This window comes from Zychaea mexicana, assembly GCF_025766255.1.
Source record: "Zychaea mexicana strain RSA 1403 chromosome Unknown BDB00scaffold_8, whole genome shotgun sequence".
In the NCBI taxonomy this organism is placed as follows: domain Eukaryota; kingdom Fungi; phylum Mucoromycota; class Mucoromycetes; order Mucorales; family Lichtheimiaceae; genus Zychaea; species Zychaea mexicana.
The window spans coordinates 297375-318720 of record NW_026516671.1 but is presented as its reverse complement, the minus strand read 5'-3'; the positions used below and the strand labels follow the sequence as shown (position 1 = coordinate 318720).

The 21346-nt window shown below is 41.2% G+C and overlaps 7 protein-coding genes across 7 annotated transcripts; 2 read left to right on the top strand and 5 right to left on the bottom strand.

The window, feature by feature from the left end:
* Positions 1-1027: 1027 nt before the first annotated feature.
* Positions 1028-2281, bottom strand: BDB00DRAFT_585028 (uncharacterized protein). Its single transcript, XM_053117947.1, has 4 exons — positions 2112-2281; positions 1851-1994; positions 1712-1768; positions 1028-1637 (listed from the first exon to the last, which is right to left on the bottom strand). The coding sequence occupies exons 1-4, from the start codon at positions 2229-2231 to the stop codon at positions 1425-1427; spliced, it is 534 nt and encodes a 177-aa protein (XP_052983915.1). The 5' UTR covers positions 2232-2281; the 3' UTR covers positions 1028-1424.
* Positions 2282-4044: 1763 nt separating this feature from the next.
* Positions 4045-4248, top strand: BDB00DRAFT_756389 (cytochrome c oxidase copper chaperone; the record flags this gene model as incomplete). Its single annotated transcript, XM_053118903.1, has 1 exon — positions 4045-4248. One exon carries the CDS (start codon positions 4045-4047, stop codon positions 4246-4248), a length of 204 nt encoding a protein of 67 aa, XP_052983914.1.
* Positions 4249-4773: 525 nt separating this feature from the next.
* On the bottom strand, positions 4774-7055 carry BDB00DRAFT_868246 (amino acid permease-domain-containing protein; the record flags this gene model as incomplete). Its single annotated transcript, XM_053126448.1, has 6 exons — positions 4774-5788; positions 5856-6045; positions 6197-6257; positions 6336-6424; positions 6511-6597; positions 6764-7055. 6 exons carry the CDS (start codon positions 7053-7055, stop codon positions 4774-4776), a joined length of 1734 nt encoding a protein of 577 aa, XP_052983913.1.
* Positions 7056-8515: 1460 nt separating this feature from the next.
* Positions 8516-9293, bottom strand: BDB00DRAFT_784574 (uncharacterized protein; the record flags this gene model as incomplete). Its single annotated transcript, XM_053120471.1, has 2 exons — positions 8516-8964; positions 9284-9293. The coding sequence occupies 2 exons, from the start codon at positions 9291-9293 to the stop codon at positions 8516-8518; spliced, it is 459 nt and encodes a 152-aa protein (XP_052983912.1).
* A 2110-nt stretch (positions 9294-11403) lies between these two features.
* BDB00DRAFT_868245 (uncharacterized protein) lies at positions 11404-12773 on the bottom strand (the record flags this gene model as incomplete). Its single annotated transcript, XM_053126447.1, has 2 exons — positions 11404-11792; positions 12686-12773. The coding sequence occupies 2 exons, from the start codon at positions 12771-12773 to the stop codon at positions 11404-11406; spliced, it is 477 nt and encodes a 158-aa protein (XP_052983911.1).
* An 839-nt stretch (positions 12774-13612) lies between these two features.
* BDB00DRAFT_803480 (chromosome segregation protein Csm1/Pcs1-domain-containing protein) lies at positions 13613-15522 on the top strand. Its single transcript, XM_053122021.1, has 7 exons — positions 13613-13761; positions 13854-13910; positions 13982-14367; positions 14472-14577; positions 14660-14887; positions 14974-15150; positions 15266-15522. Exons 1-7 carry the CDS (start codon positions 13710-13712, stop codon positions 15463-15465), a joined length of 1206 nt encoding a protein of 401 aa, XP_052983910.1. The 5' UTR covers positions 13613-13709; the 3' UTR covers positions 15466-15522.
* A 98-nt stretch (positions 15523-15620) lies between these two features.
* BDB00DRAFT_585009 (P-loop containing nucleoside triphosphate hydrolase protein) lies at positions 15621-17942 on the bottom strand. Its single transcript, XM_053117946.1, has 2 exons — positions 15806-17942; positions 15621-15725 (listed from the first exon to the last, which is right to left on the bottom strand). The coding sequence occupies exons 1-2, from the start codon at positions 17576-17578 to the stop codon at positions 15636-15638; spliced, it is 1863 nt and encodes a 620-aa protein (XP_052983909.1). The 5' UTR covers positions 17579-17942; the 3' UTR covers positions 15621-15635.
* Positions 17943-21346: the final 3404 nt, after the last annotated feature.

Sequence of the window (21346 nt, the reverse complement as noted above, 5' to 3'; positions counted from 1 at the left end):
TCTGCTTGATGAAAATCAACAATGGTCCAGGAAGAGCGGCCTGGGTGCAATCACCATTGTCACGATCCAAGGGTTCAGCTGAGTTGTTATTATTAAATATTGGTCTTAACGACTCAACATGTGCAGTACTGCATATACAGTACAAAGACTTTATAGGCTTCTTTGCACATATTCCTTCAAAAGAACTAGCTCAAACACAATTAAAGATAGCAAATATCACCAGCCTCATTGCCATATTAATATTTTCTACTGGTTAAAGTAGATTTAATATAATCTATTGTATCCATTTTGGATGGCGCATGTAGGCGAGACACGTCGTGCCCGTAAGAAGCATTAATTTGTGCTTATTTATACATACGTCTTCTGTTTAAACCTGGTCATAGATCACAGCCAGATTTTAAATAAATCAAAGAATTCTGTAGTGAACTTACTCGATATAGGATATTCCATACTATATCTACATAGAATATGAGAAAGTTTCATGAATATTTGCCCAGCAAACGTTTATACTATACGTCAAGAAAAAGCATGTTATCAAGCTGACAGCTGCATTCGGTTTAAATTAAAACAATCGAGAGACAAAGGAAATACTGTTTATGTAGAGGAAAAACAAGCAAAGGAAGAATTCTATGATGGTTTATGGTGCATCCCGTTTATAATCGCCAATGCTGCTACGCCTATGCGCCTATGCGATTTCATTTTTTTTTTCTTGGAGAGAACTTACGGACCTCTTTATCCGTTTCTTCTCCAGACATATTGCGGCTGTATGTCTCAATGTATCAGGAGCTCCAGGTCACTCAGGTCACAAAATGCACAGCCATATGAGTCACAGGCTGGTCACAGAAAAATACCTGTGTATTATCGACTTCTTACTAGTAAAGACGCAACTCTATTGGCTGAGAACGATCCTAGCTTTAAATACGGCTTAAGTTCAGTGTTTCAAATCTATACAGCCTCGGCCAAAAACCGGCAAAAGCGGCCAACTTGATGACTGATTATTTTTTTTACAAACAAAATAAGTAAACCGAGTTCAAATAACTATTCTAAATAGATATGTAAATAACAAATAAGCAAAACTTTAACTTTTCGGTCTTTTATTGGAGTTTACTTTTTGGCGAATATAAACGGGATGCACCATACTGTTGTTGTCGCATTGCTGTGCTAACTGATATACAATATCTTTTGCAAACTTTATCAACAAGATACCGAATGAATTGGTCGTGTTCAGGGGTTATCTTAATTGAATTGCCATGAAATGCGCTTAATTAGTTTGTTTATCCCATTAGATTTGTGTCCATAAAGAGAAAAATATATAATAGCGTTTTTTTAGTCGATAGAAAAATCGTATATACAGTACATACAAATGTACAATGATGCTAGTAGGGAGGTACAGCGGGTGCTGTTGTTGTCGTTCGTTATATATTCTATACGTCATGATACGCATGGATGGTAAACCGTGCACGGATTCCTCGCTTGTTGATGAATAAAAACTCGCGCAGATCGTTCTTCAATACGACTTCTTTGCTGGGAATCGTCTTTCGTCCTTCCTGCTCTTTTTCTGGCTGGGTCACCTGTACGTTCGTTTGGTAGAGATAGGGTGCAAGGAACGGAACAGGTTGCGAGGAAACAAGAATCAACTGCAAGTAGCGGTAGTCATGGTTGCTGTTAGGTCTAAGAATGTTGTCAATATAAAACGATGATGAATACTTACATTGACATAGTTGAAATTAGGCTTGTGTGGATATGGAACAGCAGGCGACACCATCACCTAAAATTAATTTAATTACATATGAGATTTCAAAGTACACTTGTAGACATGCTTTTACAAAAGCGTTCTCTTTCTTCTTTACCTGTTCGATTTTGGAAACATCTACGTTGGTATCGAGTTCAATACGATTGATGGCACGCGCTGTTTTCTTTTCGAAATTGGGCACGACGCCACAGTTGATGATTTTATAAGGCAAAACACTCGAACCTGCGTCTCGTACGCGTTTCTATTGTCGATAAAAGTGTTTTTGAGATTAACAGACACAATTTGACACACCTGCGGCAAAAGAATGAAAATAAAGATAACCCCCCCCCTCTTCTGAGAGAAAGACACACAAACTAACCACTTCAGCATCCACTTGATTTTGAATCCAATCTTTGGCAGTGTGATCAATTTGTGCATCGTGAACCTCGATTGGTTGATCTTGGACTTGATTCTGCTGTACTTGATTACTCTCCTCCATTTTCGTTCAATGAAAAACAAAAAAGGGTGTGGTATTGAGGGGAATAAAATTCTGCGCTCTTTTTTTGTTTTGATTCATGCACCGAAACAATGATCCTCAGGGCCGCAAAGCGGAGACACCCACAAACCACTTTTCTGTTCTTGCTAACCATCACTTCTAGTAGCATATCAATGAAGTCTTTACGACATAGGAGCCTTATAGCAGCATCAACTAAGCATCAGACGGCTCCACTTTGCCCTTGGTTACCGACTGGATTACCAGCCACAGAGCTACACAACAGTAAATGCGAGGATAAACAAGAACGTCGCATTTCTAAAGAACTACTACGAGATCCTCTTGTATAAGAATTATGCTAGTCCTTATTTATTCCTGACAATGAAGCTTGTTAAATAACCGCTGTTTTGTGTGCTCAGATCCTGAATACTACAATGATGACCAACATTATTAATCAATGGGCTTTTAGTTATGCACAAGCTGCAAACAATGCTAGTTGTGCTGGTTCGCTTCAATGCTTTGCTACAATGACGGGTTTCATGACTGACTATAATCACGCTGTAGCACACATTACAATGTCTTAAAGCATTGTTGAGTTATTTGTATCCATGATGTTTCCATTTTCAAGAATCTGGTGCCTGGACGATATCGCCACCATCACTATCCACCACTTCCAATGGTGCTTGAACATACATGAGCATCTACTAGGCAAACCTATCCCATACACTATCGATCCGATATCATATGTTCTCAATAAGCTTCCAAAAAAATGTCTCATCAGCTCCAAGATACGACAATACTGGCGACGTGTATGACCACAGGTGTGCCAACTTTTTATTTTTAAAGTAGACCAACATTGCCATCCCGAGGAAGGTTTTAACGCATGTACTGATTTCAATCCAAGATAATCCCTTATCAAACGGTTGGATACCGCCGACCCCCCTCCAAACCACCATCAATACCATCATCAGCAACTAGATCAGTATTTCAAAGCAAGCTAGTCTCCTCTCTTCCTAAAATATGTAACCCTAAAATGAAAAAGAACCTCGATAGTGAATTCCTATCTATCTCGACCGCCACCACCCTAACTTAATTCATCAAAAGTTTCCATCACTCATCCATAACGTTTTTCCCTTGCTGCCCAGCCAGGATCGTTTTAGCCCACAGACCTTTCCAGATCTGACGCGATGCAAGTATTTTACTTAGGACATAGTTCGTATTTATTGAAAAATAAAGTGTTTTCGTCTACTCGATAAGAATCTTTTGCCAAAGAGGCGCTTTGCTAGGACAATCTCTTTTTAGAGCCGCCAAATGCATTGTTGTGCAGATGTTCTTTTCTGTTGGCATGCACACACACAAAGGCAGCGTAGCGACACTTAGTTGTAAGTAGAATGCAAGTCTGTGTTGCTTTAAAGGCATCTCATATTTTTTAAACCACTCAGAATGGGCGATTTTTAAGAACATGATATTCTGGTAAGTTCTGAATGAACGTTCAGTAAGCATTTAATATCGTCATATTGCGGAGGAGCGATATCAACATATTATATGATTTTAAAGAAGAATATAATTTAACAACATCAAACACTTATTTTTCAAAATAAAAGAGGGCAACCATCGATAATTCTATGAATATCCTCATGTCGCTGGGACTTCTTGGTGACGGATGACGCATAGAGTCAAGAAGAAAGAATCGGAAGACTCGGGTTCAAAATTGTCCGAAAGAGGCGGGGTGAGTCAACCGAAAACTGGGGGAGAGCGGCCCCTTTGACATAACTCGCACAGTTCTTTTCTCTTTAAAGTTTTCTTTGATTACTCAGCCATGGCCGAACCTGTAAAGACCACATCAACTCATTCTGGTGAATTGCCTATTGGCGCTGACGGAAAACCGCTCAAGCCATGCTGTGCTTGTCCTGAAACCAAAAAGGCCCGTGATCGATGCATTTTCGACAATGGCGAGGAGAACTGCCAGGATCTTATTAACGCTCACCTCAAGTGCATGCGCGATCTTGGATTCAAGATCTAAAAGCAGTTGTTATTTGACAACGGTGACCATAACGACGACGACGACATACCTCCCTTTCACCTGCTCTTTCCTGCCTTCTCTTCTCTCCAAATATACATCCTCAATTATCACGACCAACTACAACCACAACGAAAAGTATATACATATATGGCTGTATAGAATATTGTTTTGCATACAACTACAATTTGAATGTATAATTCTACTTCCACTCGAAAACTATTTTGAAACTATTGAGCTTTCTAGATAAATCCCATTATGTCTTTTTTTACTATTGATAAAAGCATAGAAGCTTATTTAAGTAATATTGCATGGTTAAAAAAGACGCTAGTACATATGTATAACTGTGTTGGTGGGTTTTGTCATGTTATGAATGAGAGAGTAAGCGAAGCCAGCTGAAAGAAATGCTGGGCTTCTTTAGTAAATAACAATGGAATTAGAGAGTGATAAGAAAAGGTAAGAGAGAGAAACTAGATAAATAGTATTACAAATAAAGGGAAGGAGAAAGAGTTAGTTTTGGAAGAATGTTTAGCTTCGGTCCTGGTAGTCGTAATCCTGGACAGGATAGACTTCTTCCTTGGACTGCTCAGGATGGGCATTGACCTCAGCAAAGCGACCGATAGGATCGCGATGCAACTTGGACTTGCGGATACCATATGCAAAGTAGACGATCCAGCCAACACCCATCCAGACAAACAAACGCCAAATGGTGGAGACTTCGGCGACGGCAATCAAGAGTACGCAAATGACCATACCAAGCCCTGGGAAAACGATAAAGAAGTATTTGCCACCAGGAATCTTGAACCAACGCTCAACGTCAGGACGCGTGAAACGCAACACAATCACACCAGCGTGGACAATGAAGAAAGCCAGAAGCGTGCCGACAGAGGTCATGTTGCCGAGCAAGTCGACGGGCAAGATAGCAGACAATAAGGCAGTAATGGTACCGACAAGGATAGTGGCCAGGTAGGGCGTCTTGAAACGGGGGTGGACCTTGGCGAATACTGCGGGAAGCAGACCGTCCTTGGCCATAGAGTAGAACACACGGGTTTGTGCAAGCATAGTGATCAGCAACACGGAGCTCAAACCAGCCAAGGCACCAAGAATAGTAATGATCTTGAGCCACAACCAGCTACGTTCGGTACGGAGTTCGACGAATTCAATGGCGGTAATGACAGGAGTAGCGGTGTTGAGCTCAGTATAATGAGCAGCACCGGTCATGACAGTACAGAAACCAATGTAAAGGACAGTAGTGACGATAAGGGAACCAATAATACCGATAGGCAAATCACGCTTGGGGTTCTTGGATTCCATAGCAGCGGTGGTGACAGAGTCAAAACCAATGTATGCGAAAAAGACAGTTGTTGCAGCCGCAAATATACCAGGAGCACCAAAGAAATGCCAGTCGCCTGAAGTGTTTGGTGGCACATAAGGATCGTAGTTTGTTTCGTCAACAAAACCGCAGAGAGCAAAGATAAACATAACAACGACAACAAGCTTGATAATGACAATGACGGTATTGACCCATGAGGCTTGTTGAATACTGCAAAGTGAAAACAAGTGTGTTAGCAAAAATGATGTCTTTACAGACTCTAAAATGAGAGACATACCCAACGCAAAGGACAATGGTTACAAGCATGATGACAACGAAACCAGGGACATTAAAAGCATGGCCTTCAGCATAGTAGATACGAGCAGGGTTCTCTTCCCAAATGACGGTAGGTTCGGTCCAGCTGTTAGCAAAGTGAATGTCGAATATTTCAAAGAATTTTTTAAAGTAACCGGACCAGCCGACACCAACTATTATTGTTACAGAAATAATAAAAGAGTGGTGAGGATCAATGTGGTAAGTAATATAGCGATAGTAACTTGACGTTGCACATGAAGAGAATATACTGATAAAGCTTCTTTTGCTCGTTAAAGAAAGAGTAGCTGATGTGGATTACTTTACCAGTAGCAGCTCCGACCATATACTCGAGAACCAGATCCCAGCCAAGGGTCCAACCAACAAACTAATAGGACAATTGTCTTTAGCTTAGTATTTGCACAAAGAGGAATACAAGTTTTCGTTATTTGTTTAGGTAAGTTACCTCGCCCATGGTTGCGTATGCGTAAGTATAAGCCGAACCAGATACTGGAATCATAGAGGCCAGCTCAGAGTAACTCAGTGCAGCAAAGGCTTTTACAAGTACGTAGTGTGTTAATATACCGTGCTGTAGTGGTAGATATGAGCCCGTCCTTGAGGACTCGTAAGCGTTTACATACCTGAAGCGAAGGCAGCTACAATAAATGAAACAGTAACGGCAGGACCAGCATTTTGTGCGGCGGCTTGACCGGACAGTACAAAGATACCTATGGGTGGAAAATAGTGAGTTAATATCATCAACATAGAGCATGCTTTTCTTCTGTATATCATCTCTTGCCGCACAGCTGATTTCCATGGCGTCTCTCATGGTTTAATGAAGAACTGGAATCGACAGCGACTACAATACTAATAGGATGCTGCAGTACAACTTACCAGTTCCAATAATAGCACCAATACCAATGAAGACAAGCTGCCACGCGTTCAAGTACTGTCGCAGTTCGGTATTTGCATATTCAGCAAGCAAAAGCTCAACAGGCTTCAAGGAGCCGAGACGACGACCCCAGTATTGGAAACCTGTTTCGTCAGGACGACGCAGATAGCTTGCTGGATCAACTTTGGCATAGCGTGCTTGTATGCTGCTAAAGAAGCCGTCACCTTGTTGCCTTCCACCTTCCTCGATATGCACGCCGGCGTCATGAGGACCCTCGTAGGTCTTATCTTCCATGGTTTGTGAGGAAAGAAGAAGAAGAGATGTGAAGAGAAAGAAAAAGAGAGCGTGAGATTATTTTCTGATCTGGCTAGAAAGCAAGCTTTTATCTGCCCATCATCACCATGTCATAGTAGAGAATAGTTAAAGTAGTGGTATTATAATAGCGAATAGTAGGGTTGAGGTTTCTTGTACAAGGCTTGAGACACCTCAGAGAATACAAGTACTAGTGGCAGACGCTATCATTGGGAAGTTCTCAAGGTTGCACGGCCCATGCATGCATCACGCACAACCAGTATGGGCGTAATATAAACTTTGCCACACGATAAGTTATTATACCGTATTTACAAAAGCTTGGGACGCGATTCCAATTCACACACAACAGCTCATTGAGTTGGCACACACGAGAGAGTAGACGCAACACCAATATATGGGTCTACTGCATGCTCTAGTTCTTTTTCGGATCAAATACCAGCTATTCTTTTCTGTGCGCCCGTTCCGATGCTTCTATTTGGCGAGATAAGGAGTGTTTTATCATTTGCAATTTTTCTTGACAATCCTGTTCCATAATAGGTATTTCGTAGCTCTTCTTTACTGTCATGCGCACATTTCAGCTCAAAAAGGAAGATTGGGGTGGCACGAGTTGATTAGAGGTCGATTCGCTATCATGTGAGGAGGAGGGTAACCTCGTTCCTTTACTTGATGTATTTTACCTTCCCGCCCTTTGAGAATCTCGTTTTATTCCATATCACGCCCATCACAGTAGTAGTATTTCCACTTGGCAACAAGCAGCATAATAAAAGTAAAACGGATAAAGGATAAACTTTGCTGCTTGATTGGGGATCTTTTTTATCCTTTTGGATGTTTGATAACATATTCTTCTGTCTGACAAAGTACCTCATATGACATTAAATATGATGGGAAGCATAAGGGTTCTTTGATTCGATTAAATAGGGAAACTTTATCCCAAAACACTGTGGTAGGTAGCACGTCAGGGTGTGAGTGCTTTTCTTAATGTGCCATTAGAAACTAATGAGGGCTGGGGGCCCAAGACAAGCTGTTTCATTGGGTAGTTTCGTTTTTAAATGAGGTATGAAGTACAAACTGCCATGTAAAAAACATCCAAAGGATGAGCCCCATGAATTCATACATACTTGTGGTAGAGACAGCCACTCAGTGTGTGATGGCGATACGGATCACGAACGGCTTGCTTGCCGAATAACCTGCACTGCTCAGTTCATAGGCAGAATGGAGGAGGATTTAGTATATTTAGAGCAACATAATACCATTTACGCACATCTGGGTCCAGCATGCATTGTTTTCTTCTCTTTAACGGTCAAAATGTTTTAATTTAGTTTTATCCCCATTCTACTTCAAATGGTAAATAAAAAACAAGAAAGTTGAAATCAATCAAAATGTATAATGACTCTTGGATCATGCCAAACAAATTTGACATTCAACAAAAGAAGCCGAACAAATTAAAGACGATAATACATAATCTGACTGCTGCTGTAGTCGGTTGGCCCATCTGTCTCTTTACTAAGTTTGGGGGTGGGGGTGGGGGAAGGGAGACCACCATCGACGCTCTGAAGTTTTCTTTTTTGTGTCGTTTGGACACATCTTTCCGTATTTGTAAAGTTGCCAAGGACCACAAGTGAGTTTTCGCCTGCAAGACGTATGGTCTGGCGTAGCACAAAATCGAAGGTTTGTGCTTCGTTTGCTTCTGAGAAATCACGAGAGGGACAGAGAACCCAAGTATAGACGCTTTTGTTGCGACAGAGATAAGTGGGCGACAGATACCATAAGAGCAAATGACCTTCCCGAGAAACTATCCTGTAGAACGTTTTGTTTTTGTTCTTTGCTGCAGCACTATGCCCACCAGCACCGTCCTTTGCTTCAACAAAGCTTACTGAAGAAAATCGAAATACTTTGTTATAACATCTTGTTCAGCCCACCCTACTACCCCTTCGTCTTTTGGATAATGATATTAATCAAAAGTGTGCGTATACTGAACCTTATTGTCGCACAGACCGTGCATGTTTAACAGCACCCTGAACCCTTTTTGCTTTGTGACAATGAAAAGGATACGGCACAAAATAAGTCTATCATTCTCTAGCTGTTGCTTTCCCCAATGCTCGGGTGATTACATATAAAAACAGACATAAACAAATACTGACCATACACATGCAAACTGTATCTTATTGGCTGAAGCAGAACGGCAATAACGAGATACGCGCAAGTCGTACCTTTTTTCATTTTTTTGCCGCTTTCTATCTTTCAGAAGCTGCTTCCAAATCAATAGAAGCTTCAGATCTTTTGTAGCCACTTTTTCTACGGATTTGAATGGCGACGTTATCTTTACGACTATCATCGCTGAAGCAGCGCAAAGTAGCTTGATAAATCACAAAACCTTATGATTGCATTCAAAGGTTCGAATAATAAGGTATCGGTGCTGCATATTTAAAAAGCCATTTTTAGAACCTGTCCGTATCATAAGCTTCTTATCTTTCCTCGCTCACTTTTTTTGTGTGTCTTTTTGCTATCCTCGGTAAATGGAGGGAAAAGAATAAAGTCTTGTTACACGATCAGTAGCTAGCCATCGGTCTGTGAAAAGATAGCGAAATTGCCTAAATCATTGTTGACAGTGGGCATCTCATTTGGCTTCTCCCAAAGAGCAAAACGGGGATCCATAACGATGTGTTACCAGTAGAGACAGACAACATGGACAAGAGGTAGCCAATACAAGTGCTTATAAGTTTCGCACGGATGAGCAGTATCAATATTGGTAGAAAATACTCATTTATCGTGGGAGCTATCATCATCTCACCCCGTCGTCCGTAAGTGTGGTCCTTCAAGTCATCCTCCACCTTTTTGTACCGTGGGTGTTTCATGAATCAGAAGGGGAAAACAACAATGAGTACCGCTTACGTATGCGTATCAGCCTACCCCTCTCTCATCCAACAAAAGGAAAAGCAGGTTGGGCAGCAGGTTGGGCAGCTGGTTGGTAGGGATATAGTGGAATGATCTTAGTTTGACTGGATGACTTTTTCTTTTACGTTTTTGTTGTTCTCTGACTTCCTTTGGAAAAAAAGGGCGTGCGAAATAGACAAGATAATCTACAAAAATCAGAAATGTTAGTGTTTTTGATCCGTTTCACATGTGTTGAGTTTTCTTCTCATACTGTGTAGTACATTTGTGGATCCGGATGATTAGAACCATTCGCCCAGTATCCCCACAGCTTCTTGTTGACATTATGGCTGATTCGCATTCTTCTTTCTGTCAAACGTAATCGATGATGTGAGTTTAGACTGGTCCATTCAACTGTTTCATACAACAAATCACACTGTATGTTGAAGGGAATGAACTTGTCTGCTTCCGTTATTTACGATTCATTGATCCTCTTATTGGTTGTTGTATTTATGTAGTAAAGAAAGAAACTAAGAAGGTCAATCTACAAGTTTGCTGCTGCTGGGCCACAAGCTGCTGATATTTATGGAATAACCAGCCCAATATCCACCATTATACGGCCGATATATATATATGTATATAGTAGCATTTGAAGAGGCATACATTGAAAAGTACGACAGTGAAGATGGAGTATACTTTACGACATTAAACTAGGAAAAGGAAAACTATTACATACTGAATCAGAATTTCAGTAAAAGTATTGACAAAAGCAAAAACATTAGGTTCACCTCTTTTATTTCAATATAGTGTCTACTAATCCTACTAACTGCTGTTGTTTGTTACTATCTGTACCACTTTATCTTCCCGACTTAGCTTGGTTGCGTTCTCTCCTTGGCTTTGTAAATGTAAGTTTGTTTCAGTGTCACTGGAATCCCTCCACAAGATGACCACATACGTGCAACACATTGCATGCATTTAGGCAGCATTTATTTTTCCTTCAAGGTCTTGTGCTTGACTTCAGGTCTAATATTTTCTGCCATGTATCAAGTGGCTCAGCAAAAGTACTGCCCATTAGACACCCGAATTAGTCTAGAATGTAATGTCAGTGCTGCATCCCCCTAAAGCATACATCATCAGCTTTTGTGCTGCCGCAATTGTGGTCACAGAACACGCCAGCAGTAATTTGGGTATGCACAGTGCTATGTATGATCCTAGTTACAAACATAAAAATAGGTAGGACAACATGAACTTGCATCTTCCATTTTGTAAGTTAGGTTGTCATACGACATAGTTTCAGCTATCAAATGCAGCTTAACAGCGCTTGTTCAAATTAACCATCTCTAATTCCTGACGCGGGTATTCCAATCTCTTTATAAAAAACTGATAATGAAAAAATACGAGCGTTCGTTATTTTTTATCCAGCATCGCGCTGCAGACTAATGAGCTCGGCGAACTAGAGTCACGTCAGGTACTGCTTCATATGGGAAGCGACTTGGAAAGATCGGTGTTTTGATGGCGAGAAGATGGGCAGTGGCTTGTTGTCGGACGATATTGCTTTGGATACACCAATAATCGATATATTGTAACCCGCCGCTTCATCACGTCCAAACGTGCTTTTTCGATGATGCAGACAATTGCCGTTGATGCACCGAAGCGCACCGTTTGCCATCTTGAGCTTTTCATCGATACGATACTTGTGCAGTTTCATCGGATGGTGACATGTTGGGCATGTTTTGCTACTTCGATAATCATTTGTAATCTGCACCGTATCTGCTTCTGCGCTGCCAAGTCTCTGTTGTAACTTATTGTTTGTGCCGCCATTGTGATTTTTAATCCGGCTGTTGAATGCTTTGTATGCGACAAAAAACGTTACAGAGCCCACAGAGCGCCGCAAGCGCCAAGATGAATCTAGCTTGCAGTATATCTCTCGTCCGCTTTTCCTTCTGCCGTCTAATCAGTAGCAGTTACTAAACGATTACACTGTCAAACGTCCGTGCGCAGTCATTGATCGTGTACTAAGCAGTTATGCAACTCACATACACTGCATCCGCCTGTTTATCATGTATCTCTGTATCTACATCGTGTATAGACATGTGTTTGGCATGCATATGAATCATAATAATATTTAGTGTTATATTTTTTGTAGTAAGTTATTTTTTTCCTATACACCGCAATAAGAGGGTTTAAATTAAAGAGAAATGGTATTCGAATTGACTTTCCATCTTCTTTGATAATACGGATTCCGAGACGTGGCAAATTGTCCAGACTTGCTGTTGTTTTGAAGTGGGGTCCGTTACCAACTGGCGAGTGTATCTTGGCAAGCAATTGATACTGCAGAAAATACAGCTGAATCATATATGGGAATATCATGTTATCAGCTCGGCTTGGTACGCAACTCAATTTATCAACGATACAAATGAATGGGATTTTATTGCGTGGAACTCCATACTGCAAGGCTGTTTTCTCGCATTAGAAACCATGGTTCTCGATTTGGGCTTCCCAATCATGTCCATGACCGCCTCTTACATCGTTTCGACGATGTTGATAGAGCGTACTTGTCAACCTTATTTGGGACAATCGCTATTAAACAAGGCATACTCGTTGGCTTTGTTTCAATGAACCAACAGTGCTCTATCATAAAAAGCACATATTGTACCGAGCGTAATGGAAAAGTGAACAAATCACAAAAATGCTGTGCTGTCTGTTTCAGGAAATCAGCAACAAAATTGGTAACATCGTACATTGGTCCTCCTCGTTTGTAAGGTCGGCGTCCGTGATAAAGCTGGGTGACCGATTGGTAAACGAAGTTGCGCAATTGATTCGATGCATCTGTGCGGAATCCTTCTTTCGTTCGTCAGGTTATATGTGTATGACAAAGTCTTGTCGAAAAGATGATCTTCCATTTCGCGTTCAAAAATTGCTATTGACATTTTTCATTGCCCAGCCAGTGTTAAGGTCGAGATTGACGAAGCAATCGAGAGTAGGGTCAAATGCTGTAGCACTCTGTTCCAGTCTTGGGGAAACGAAGCTTTGAAATACGTAGTTTTGTATTATCCGGACATGATAAAAAAGTTAGGTACCATCAAAATACGATACAAGCAAAACGTACACTACTACAACAGCTCGTGTATGACTGTGAACTACACCATCGCACACTTTACGAGATAGTGTGTAATCGTGTAGTAACTGTTAATTTGCTATTATGCCGGTCGTATAAATGCTACCACAGGATTTCCAGATTTTATGCGTCAAGTAGAACCGCTTGTACGTCAATAACAATGTATATAGAAGATTTTGCGCTGCTTGGGAAGCAAATTTGCGTTTTGCGCCAGCGATTTTGCTTTCCGTTAGCTGCGAGGGATATTGCGCTCCTGTACTTAATTCCATGAATAAAGTAAAAAAAAAGTATAACAGATAACCACAGCAATTTTTTTAGAGATTATCAAAAAATAACTTCGAGCACTTGATCCATCTCACATAACCATCCTTTCATGCCTTTAACACGTTACGTGCTTCTTTCATTCCCAGCTATAATTATGATTATCGATGCGAGGACAATGGAAAATCCTGTAGTAAAGCCCGCTCAGTCGCGTGTTTGCCGTTTTCGTTATAAGCCTACACTAAAAGGAACTTCTTTTTCCTCACTTTTCACGATGCATAGGGTATTGTTTCTCTTCTTCTCTCGTCTCCAATGCATGAAAAAATATAATTTAGAAACTCATGTAAGCTCTCAACTTCATTTAGGGACGAGCACTTCAACAGGCTATGAAGCAACATACCGACAAGGAAGACAACGACTTTTTTCCTGCCTTTAATCGTAAGGCGACCTGATCAGGAATAAGTGCTTGGCCGTACGTTTGGACCTGAATAATAAGCGATTGACTGTGTCAAACATTTTACTTTTTTTAGGGCTAATCCCAGCAACATCACAACAAAACAAACGAATAAAATCGCCTGAACATGCCGGTGAGTTCGTTTAAATGTAGGGCAAACTCCAAATGCATGATATTAAACAAATTGCGAAATTCAATGAACAGTGCCAGCAGCAGTAACAGTAGTTGATGACTACAACTACTTTTCTGAACGCGAGAATGGCCCATCCCGATCTCAGTACTCTCAACCGGCGACCACTCCTCATCGAGACATAGCGGACAATCGACAGCATCGCATTCAGGCACCACAAACACGAACGCAATATTTCAGCGAGATGGATGAAGTTGAAGTAGAAGAGGACGATCTCTTGTATGGCTATCCGACAGCACCAAGCCAACGACGACATCCAAAAAGTCGTGTTATTGATGAAGAATATATTGACGATGTGCGAGAAGAGCCGTATGAAAGACCAAAAACTCGTCGACGCGTTTCTCAAGCACCAACATATACGGCTGCTGCACCTCCTGCACAATTTGATCTACGACAACAGGTAGATTTTGATTTGTACCTTTGATATTTCATAGATTGATGTTTTCACTCTGTCTGCTCTGGAGGCGGATGCTAATGGTTGACTTAACGTCGTGTTATATATAGCTGGAACAATTACAACGAAAATATGACGAGCTGGTGAATCTGCGATATACCCAAGCTGAGGAAAATATTTTACGTCTCAAAGAAACAGCGAATCGGCAGCTCCAAGGTAACCACTATATAGAAAAGAAGAGTAAGGAAATGAGGGTAATTCGTAACTGATATCATTTCACATTTGTTCGAATATTCAGAAGCAGACAATAGGGTTCAGCATTTACAAAGATCGCTTGATGACAAGGAAAACAAGCTTCAAGAAATGGAAAGTGTCCTGCAAGAGAAAGAGAGGGTATATCATGAGAGAGAAAAGGAAATTCGTGACTTCAAGAACGATGTCACTCTACAACAGCAGCGAATCCAACAAGCATGGGATACCGAAAAAGAGCAATCGACGAAAGAAATTGACATATTAAAAGCAAAGGGTATGACGCTGTTTTGTTTAAGAATGACCAGCAGTTGCATTATGGGTAATCAAGTGTGGGGAACTAAAGTCGAACTTTTTACATAGTGGAACGTCTTGAATCCGAAAGAAACGATCAAGGGATGTCAAAATACGTGAACGATGATCAACGTATCAAGCATCTCGTTGAGACGTATGAAGACTTGACGGGGTTGCTGGTCACGGATATAAAAGATACAAACAATGGCCAGGTGTATAACTGTGTTCAGAGTGGAAGCAATGGAAGTAAGTCATAGCTAGGGTACAAGAGTATCGAAGAAAGGTTGATTTCTATTTTTGCGTGTATAATCATGCTAAATAATTAGTTCTATACCCTTCGTTTGCGTATATGTGTACATAGCTATTCAATTCAAACTCTACCGCCAAGATGGACCGACTCGGGAATTCACATATCAACCTATATTTGATACTGAGCGCGACGGGGCTATGGTAAAAAAGCTACCAGGGCAGATGCTTAGCGACGTGAATTTTCGACAAGAGCAAGCATGCCTCTTTCATTGCAAGCTTTCGTATGCGTTATTACATCAATCGAAGAAATGATACTATTGATTATTACTAATGCTGAATACCAGAAAGAATGCATTTCTATATACAAGTTGTCATGTTTTATTACTAGTTTGCAAATACTGTACATATCATCCCACATCCCACACACACACACACACCTCGCCTCATATTAGCCAAATTATATAACATCGTTCATGGTTCTTTTACAATTGCTGTTTTTTAAGTTCAGATGGTAGTGGCGTGACATCCACGGGTGATTTGTTGGAAAGCCCTTGGTAGAGCTGTGAAAACAGCTTTTGATGGTCCTAAAGTGAATTTCGTATACTATGAGCAACAAATCTAGGGAGAAAAAGAGTGATAGAAGTTACTGTACCTTGTTGATAAATGTGATTGCCCAACCGCGACTATGCTTTCTTGTTTTCCTGCCAATAGCTGTGTTTGGAGATTCAGGTATCACGGCTCTTGCTATCCGGTGGACATAATCTGGTATTGTTTTTGCCATATCGTAGTTGATCACCAGACTAACCGTTGGCAGATTAATTCCGCGAGCAAGTACATCCGTCGATATAACTACATCCCATTCTGGCGGGTCTATATTCATCCCTTCCAATATAGCAGCCCTTTCCTTGAGCGATTTTTCTGCATCCATGGCAACCACACGCCAATGTTTGTAGTTCTTCTTTTTGTGAATCGTTTGTGCAAGATTCATCACGGCCAAGTTGCTTTCTGCAAATACCAGCACAGGCGCGCTGAAATATTTCGGGTCGTCAAGGATCGACAGCAAACGTTTTGTTTTGCTTGGATTCTCGACCCACAAGATTGTTTGTTTGACATTTGTGACGGATGCGAGCTGCTGCACTGCCTTCTTTTCCACCTTTTCATCCGGTTGCCCGACGCTTATTTCAATGGGGTGCAACATTCGCTTGACGATTTTGGACTGTTCGGGATTTATGCTGGTCGAAAAGTAGCCGAATTGTCGGATAATCTTGTCGGGTAGTTTGTTTAAGATCAATCGCACTTGCTTCCTCATGGCCGATGCAAAGAGTACGTCCGCTTCATCCAAAATCAGCATCCGTGCACGCCATACCCGTAACATGTGTGGATGATAGGCTGCCATATCCGAGACCCGGCCTGGAGTTCCAACCACGATTTGTACACCTGTGCGCAGTCGGTGCAACTGGTCCGGCCATGGCTCACCACCGACAAGCAGCGCCGTTCGTATATTTCGGATTCCTTTGGCTAGGCGTTTAATGGTATTTTCGATCTGAGCACACAGATCGCGGGTCGGTGAAAGGATTAGCGCATAGGGACCTGAGCGTCGTTTGTGGCGGTGCATGGCAGAGAGTGATTGACAATGCGCTAAAATGGGCAAGACAAATGCGCATGTTTTGCCTGAACCTGCAGGAGATATGACAACCACATCTCGTCCTGCTAGCATAGCAGGAACAGCTTGTCGTTGGACACTTGTTGCCATTGACCAACCTTGTCGATCCAAATTGTCCAAAAGCCGTTGGCCAAGTGCTTGACGACACTGATCAAACGATACAATAGGTCGGGGTATACTGCTGCCTTTGACGTGGATTTCGTGTGCTTGGAGCATAGACTTGATTTGATCCTGCGGCATATTTGCGACGCTAGGTGACTCTTGATAGTTGGTCAATTTAGCATGCACGTTTTCAGCCACTGAAGCAGACTGATGCACTGCAACAAGTGTTGATGGCTGTGGCTCATGCTTGTGCGATACGGGTGTTCGTAAGGGTCCGTTCATATCCGTGTCGATGAGCTTGCACTCGCGGCTGCATATATCATTGTCAGTATCGTCGTTGATATATTCGCCGTACTTGCCACATATTACGCAGTTGGGTTCGTCGCTGTTGGGGATTACTAATCGCTGCTGCGAAGAATATTGCTTGATCGGCACGTCTTCGTCGTCGTCGTCATTCGATGTACGGGAATCGTGAAACGTAGAAATAATCGGTGATGGGGGTGGTAGTGACACATTTGAAACCTCAGATCGAGAGGTAGTGTCGGGATTGCCAGCAACGGTAGCATTTATCCGACGTTTTTGCTGTTGATTATCCGTGGCAAGAGCAGCATCATTGTTATTGTCTTTGCGTTTTCGATTGAGAGATCTCGGAAGAAGCATAAGAAAAAAATGGCTCAAGCACGTACGGAGTTGGCTTACCTAGCCGCCGATCCATCCATAAAAAGGCCTGTCAGATGGTTATGCCCGGTATCTCCAGGCACATGGAAAATTAAAATGAAATGAACGTTCGTAGCCGTTTAGTTCAGTAAAAATGCATACATCATTTTCATTCGCTTTGAAGCTATTCATTGAGCTTACAAGCATTTGCTAAGTGTTTGAAATGGAAGAATCAAAGCCATGTCTCCTGGTTTAAAAACCGGAAAGAAAATATGATAGTGAAAGATTCTTATCAATTAGCGTTGTACGTGATAAGCAAAAAGATCATGAGCTAAAGTTGATGCTTCCAATACGAGCAAGCGATCACTCAATCTCTATTACTGGAGTGCTATTACTTGTACCAGATACTTTACTTACCCCAGTGGCCAGAAATAAAGAAAACTAATTATTTCCAAAACCCCCTGCAGAGTAGACAGTAAGTTATTATGCTTCGATTTAAAATAATGACGACCATCCATCAAAAGTTACAAAAGCAAATCGCTAGTGATACTACATCACTCCTTTTGAGGCAACCAACATCCTGAAGGCAAGAGCATGCCAGCAGCTGTTATAGTCTATAGTTTTTCCCTCTTACCAGAGATTGCTATATTTGAGCGAGAACTCGGTGCTGTGTCGATTTGTCGTCTATTGGTGACATTTGCCTCGTTGTATTCTTTTGCAGAGAAAACATACAGATTGCTTAGACCTTACTAAGCATATTAGTTGGTGTGGATTCCGCGGTGGTATACATCGAAACAAAAAAGACAGAGTCAATAAGAGGCGTGACTTGCCATACGAAAGGCGGCTCATATAATCCATGTTCGCATTGTCATGACTACTTTTAAGAGAGAACAAGTTAATTATGACTTTTATTCTGCAGAGTATGTAATACAATAATATAACGTTGTCGAGTATTCCAAGTTAATCGACAACCTAGAGGACATCTATATTTGTTACAGGTCTAACCCTACAAAGCGAACTTTATCTGTACGCGCACCGTCAGCTCTGATCTGTTCTACATTCTCTAGTACCCCAAGAAGAGCAGCACACCATCGCAACGAAAATGAATACCATCATGGTAGGCATTTCATGTAGCCAACTACAGTGGTCCCCCGTTGAGATCAACCGTAAAAGGGGACTTTAGATTGAAGCTAATGACGGTTCAAAAGAGCGTGGGATTTATATAGAAACTATATGCTTTCTTATTTTTAATGGTCCCATCAAAAAGGTTGATACCACTGAGGGTTGAACTCATCTAAGAGTGATCTTAACGCGGGCGATCGCTGTAGCGTATCTTTGCATGATGCTCTGGCTTTATTATGGAAACAAAATTACTTGACCGATTACACCGTTATTAAATTATCTCGGTGGTGCTTGAAATCAAAAAACTACTCAATGACCACTACAGCGAAGAGGAGAGTATTGGAGACAGCCCCAACAAAACATCATCTACGCGATCGGCGTTTGCTCTTGAAACGCGACTACATTGGAACGCTATATATATCGAATATTTAATTCTTTATCAGTTTGTTTATTTCCTGATGCTGATTGACCTGCAGAAGGAATTATTATTAACCATGTAGCTACATTTTTGCCTAAACCATCTTATTAGTACTATTTCGAAGGTCCGCGGAAGAACGGGCACACAGCCATTGGATACATCAGGAAAACATGACATAAAACTAAAGATCATGAATCCCGAGTCAAGCTACTACAGCACATGTACTTGTTCAAAAAAGTATCTGCCTCTCCGGTAGCCAACGCTAGCGATCACTCTCTCCTCACACGAGACTTTGTCAAGAGAGAATTCGAAGCCATATATTGTAAAGGGGTAACACGACATGTAAAAAGGAAGAGATAACATCCTTTGCTCAGGAACTCGTCTGTTTAATAGTATGTTGAATTGTCTCCACCACCGATAAGTTGTGCTTGTTATTTTGGACTAGCGGGCCTTACAACCAAATCGACGACTTCGTTTTATTTCTACAGTACTTATAAATCTAAATAGAATATTACCATAACTAATGAAGATACAGTATTTATATAAGAAAATAACTCAAGAATATTTAAAATCGTTGCAGATAATTTCCCACATGTCAGCGCCATTAACGATTGTAACGCACAAGTCCTCCTCTCCGATAACCCTGACTTGAAAACCCACTTAGCGACTGCCGGAGAGGGACATACCAACATTCCAAGTAGAAAAAAATGCATGGTTTATATATATTATTGTATTACCTCGTTTAGTGTGAAGTCAGCGAGGGTTAAAAGTTAAAACAACTATCTTTTTCAATAATACTCGTAAACATCTTAATCTTCTTCTTAGTTTAATACTTCTTGCTATTGTATACATTGATTCCATCCTTTATAATGAGGGAGGAACATAAGCGGATGAGTCTTCGTATAATTTAGCGTGCGTATAGTGCATTTAAATACAATCATTACACATCTAAGGAAAGTAACGGCTGCCTGAAGTACTGCAGTCATCTTTTAAAAAAAAGGATTTTAATTTTCTATTATTATGATCAAAATATCAATACTAATTGGATTGAATACTTCTCGCGTCATGTCAAAATAGTTGAGGTGCCAAAGGGTATGCTGGTCACGTCAAATTGAAGGCGACGGCCCGTCTTGCACAAGACGCGGTAGCGCCAAGTTGAAAATGACAAGAAGCCTCATATCACATCTTTTGGCGCCAACTTGGTTTACTTCCAGCGCCAACCATTAGGGAAAACCCAGTAGGCTTCTTGAAGAGCAAAGAAGACCCTTTTATCAACAGCAAAGCATTGTTTTCCATATAACTTTGAGAATCTCGCCAATCGATCTCCACTGCGTACTCTGATAATTTTTATTACGTGATGTTAAAACCCAATACATAGCAGCCAGTACAGTGCCACGTAGTCAGATACGTACAGGATATGAAAACTGGTATTAACGCTATTCCCATATCGCCGGCATATCAGTTACTCGAGTATTTAGACATCCATAATAAATTGTGTTGGCGGCTCTAGTTGATTGTGAAAAGTAGAATGCTCCACAATAGATTTAGCCAATGCGTTGCTGGGTATTTTCTGTTTTTGCAGGCCATACGACGTCATTACATGGTACAAACAGCATCCGCAATGCGTTTCGTGCTACTGTACACCTGTATCTTTTTTTTAAAGTTGACACTGTCGCTATATGTACTGAGCAGAATCGCAATCGATCACAAACGCCATAAATCGCGAATTTTTATTGGGCCTAAATTGTCTAGCACATACTTTCATACTATCTACACAGCACCCTTGAACATTCGGAGATCATCATATATAAGTTTCACCTTCGGGATGGCGTTAAAGTATCAAGCGGGTCGGCGGCCCTTTTCTATATTTCGAGCTGCTGCCAACACTTTATTGGTGGATTTAAGCAACTGAGAATTCTGAGCCCGGACCCTATTAACCCGCAAAACGCTGATTGGAGGAAACTCTTGCTGATAAGATAATGTTTTGTTCAAAATCAAGGGTTTTCTAAACAAACATTTCCCGTTCTCGTGTATAAATTATCCATTCTTGGCGTAGCCCTCATATCCTCATTAGGAACAATTTTACCACGGTCTAAAATTAAGCTTTAGTGTTGACATTTCAGCATGAAATCTACCTTTACGAATACGCGTATGAAATGCGACTTCTTTATGACATCTCCGGTTTTTGATCATGTGGTCAGCAAACTTTGCCGCCGTGGAGACAGACTTTC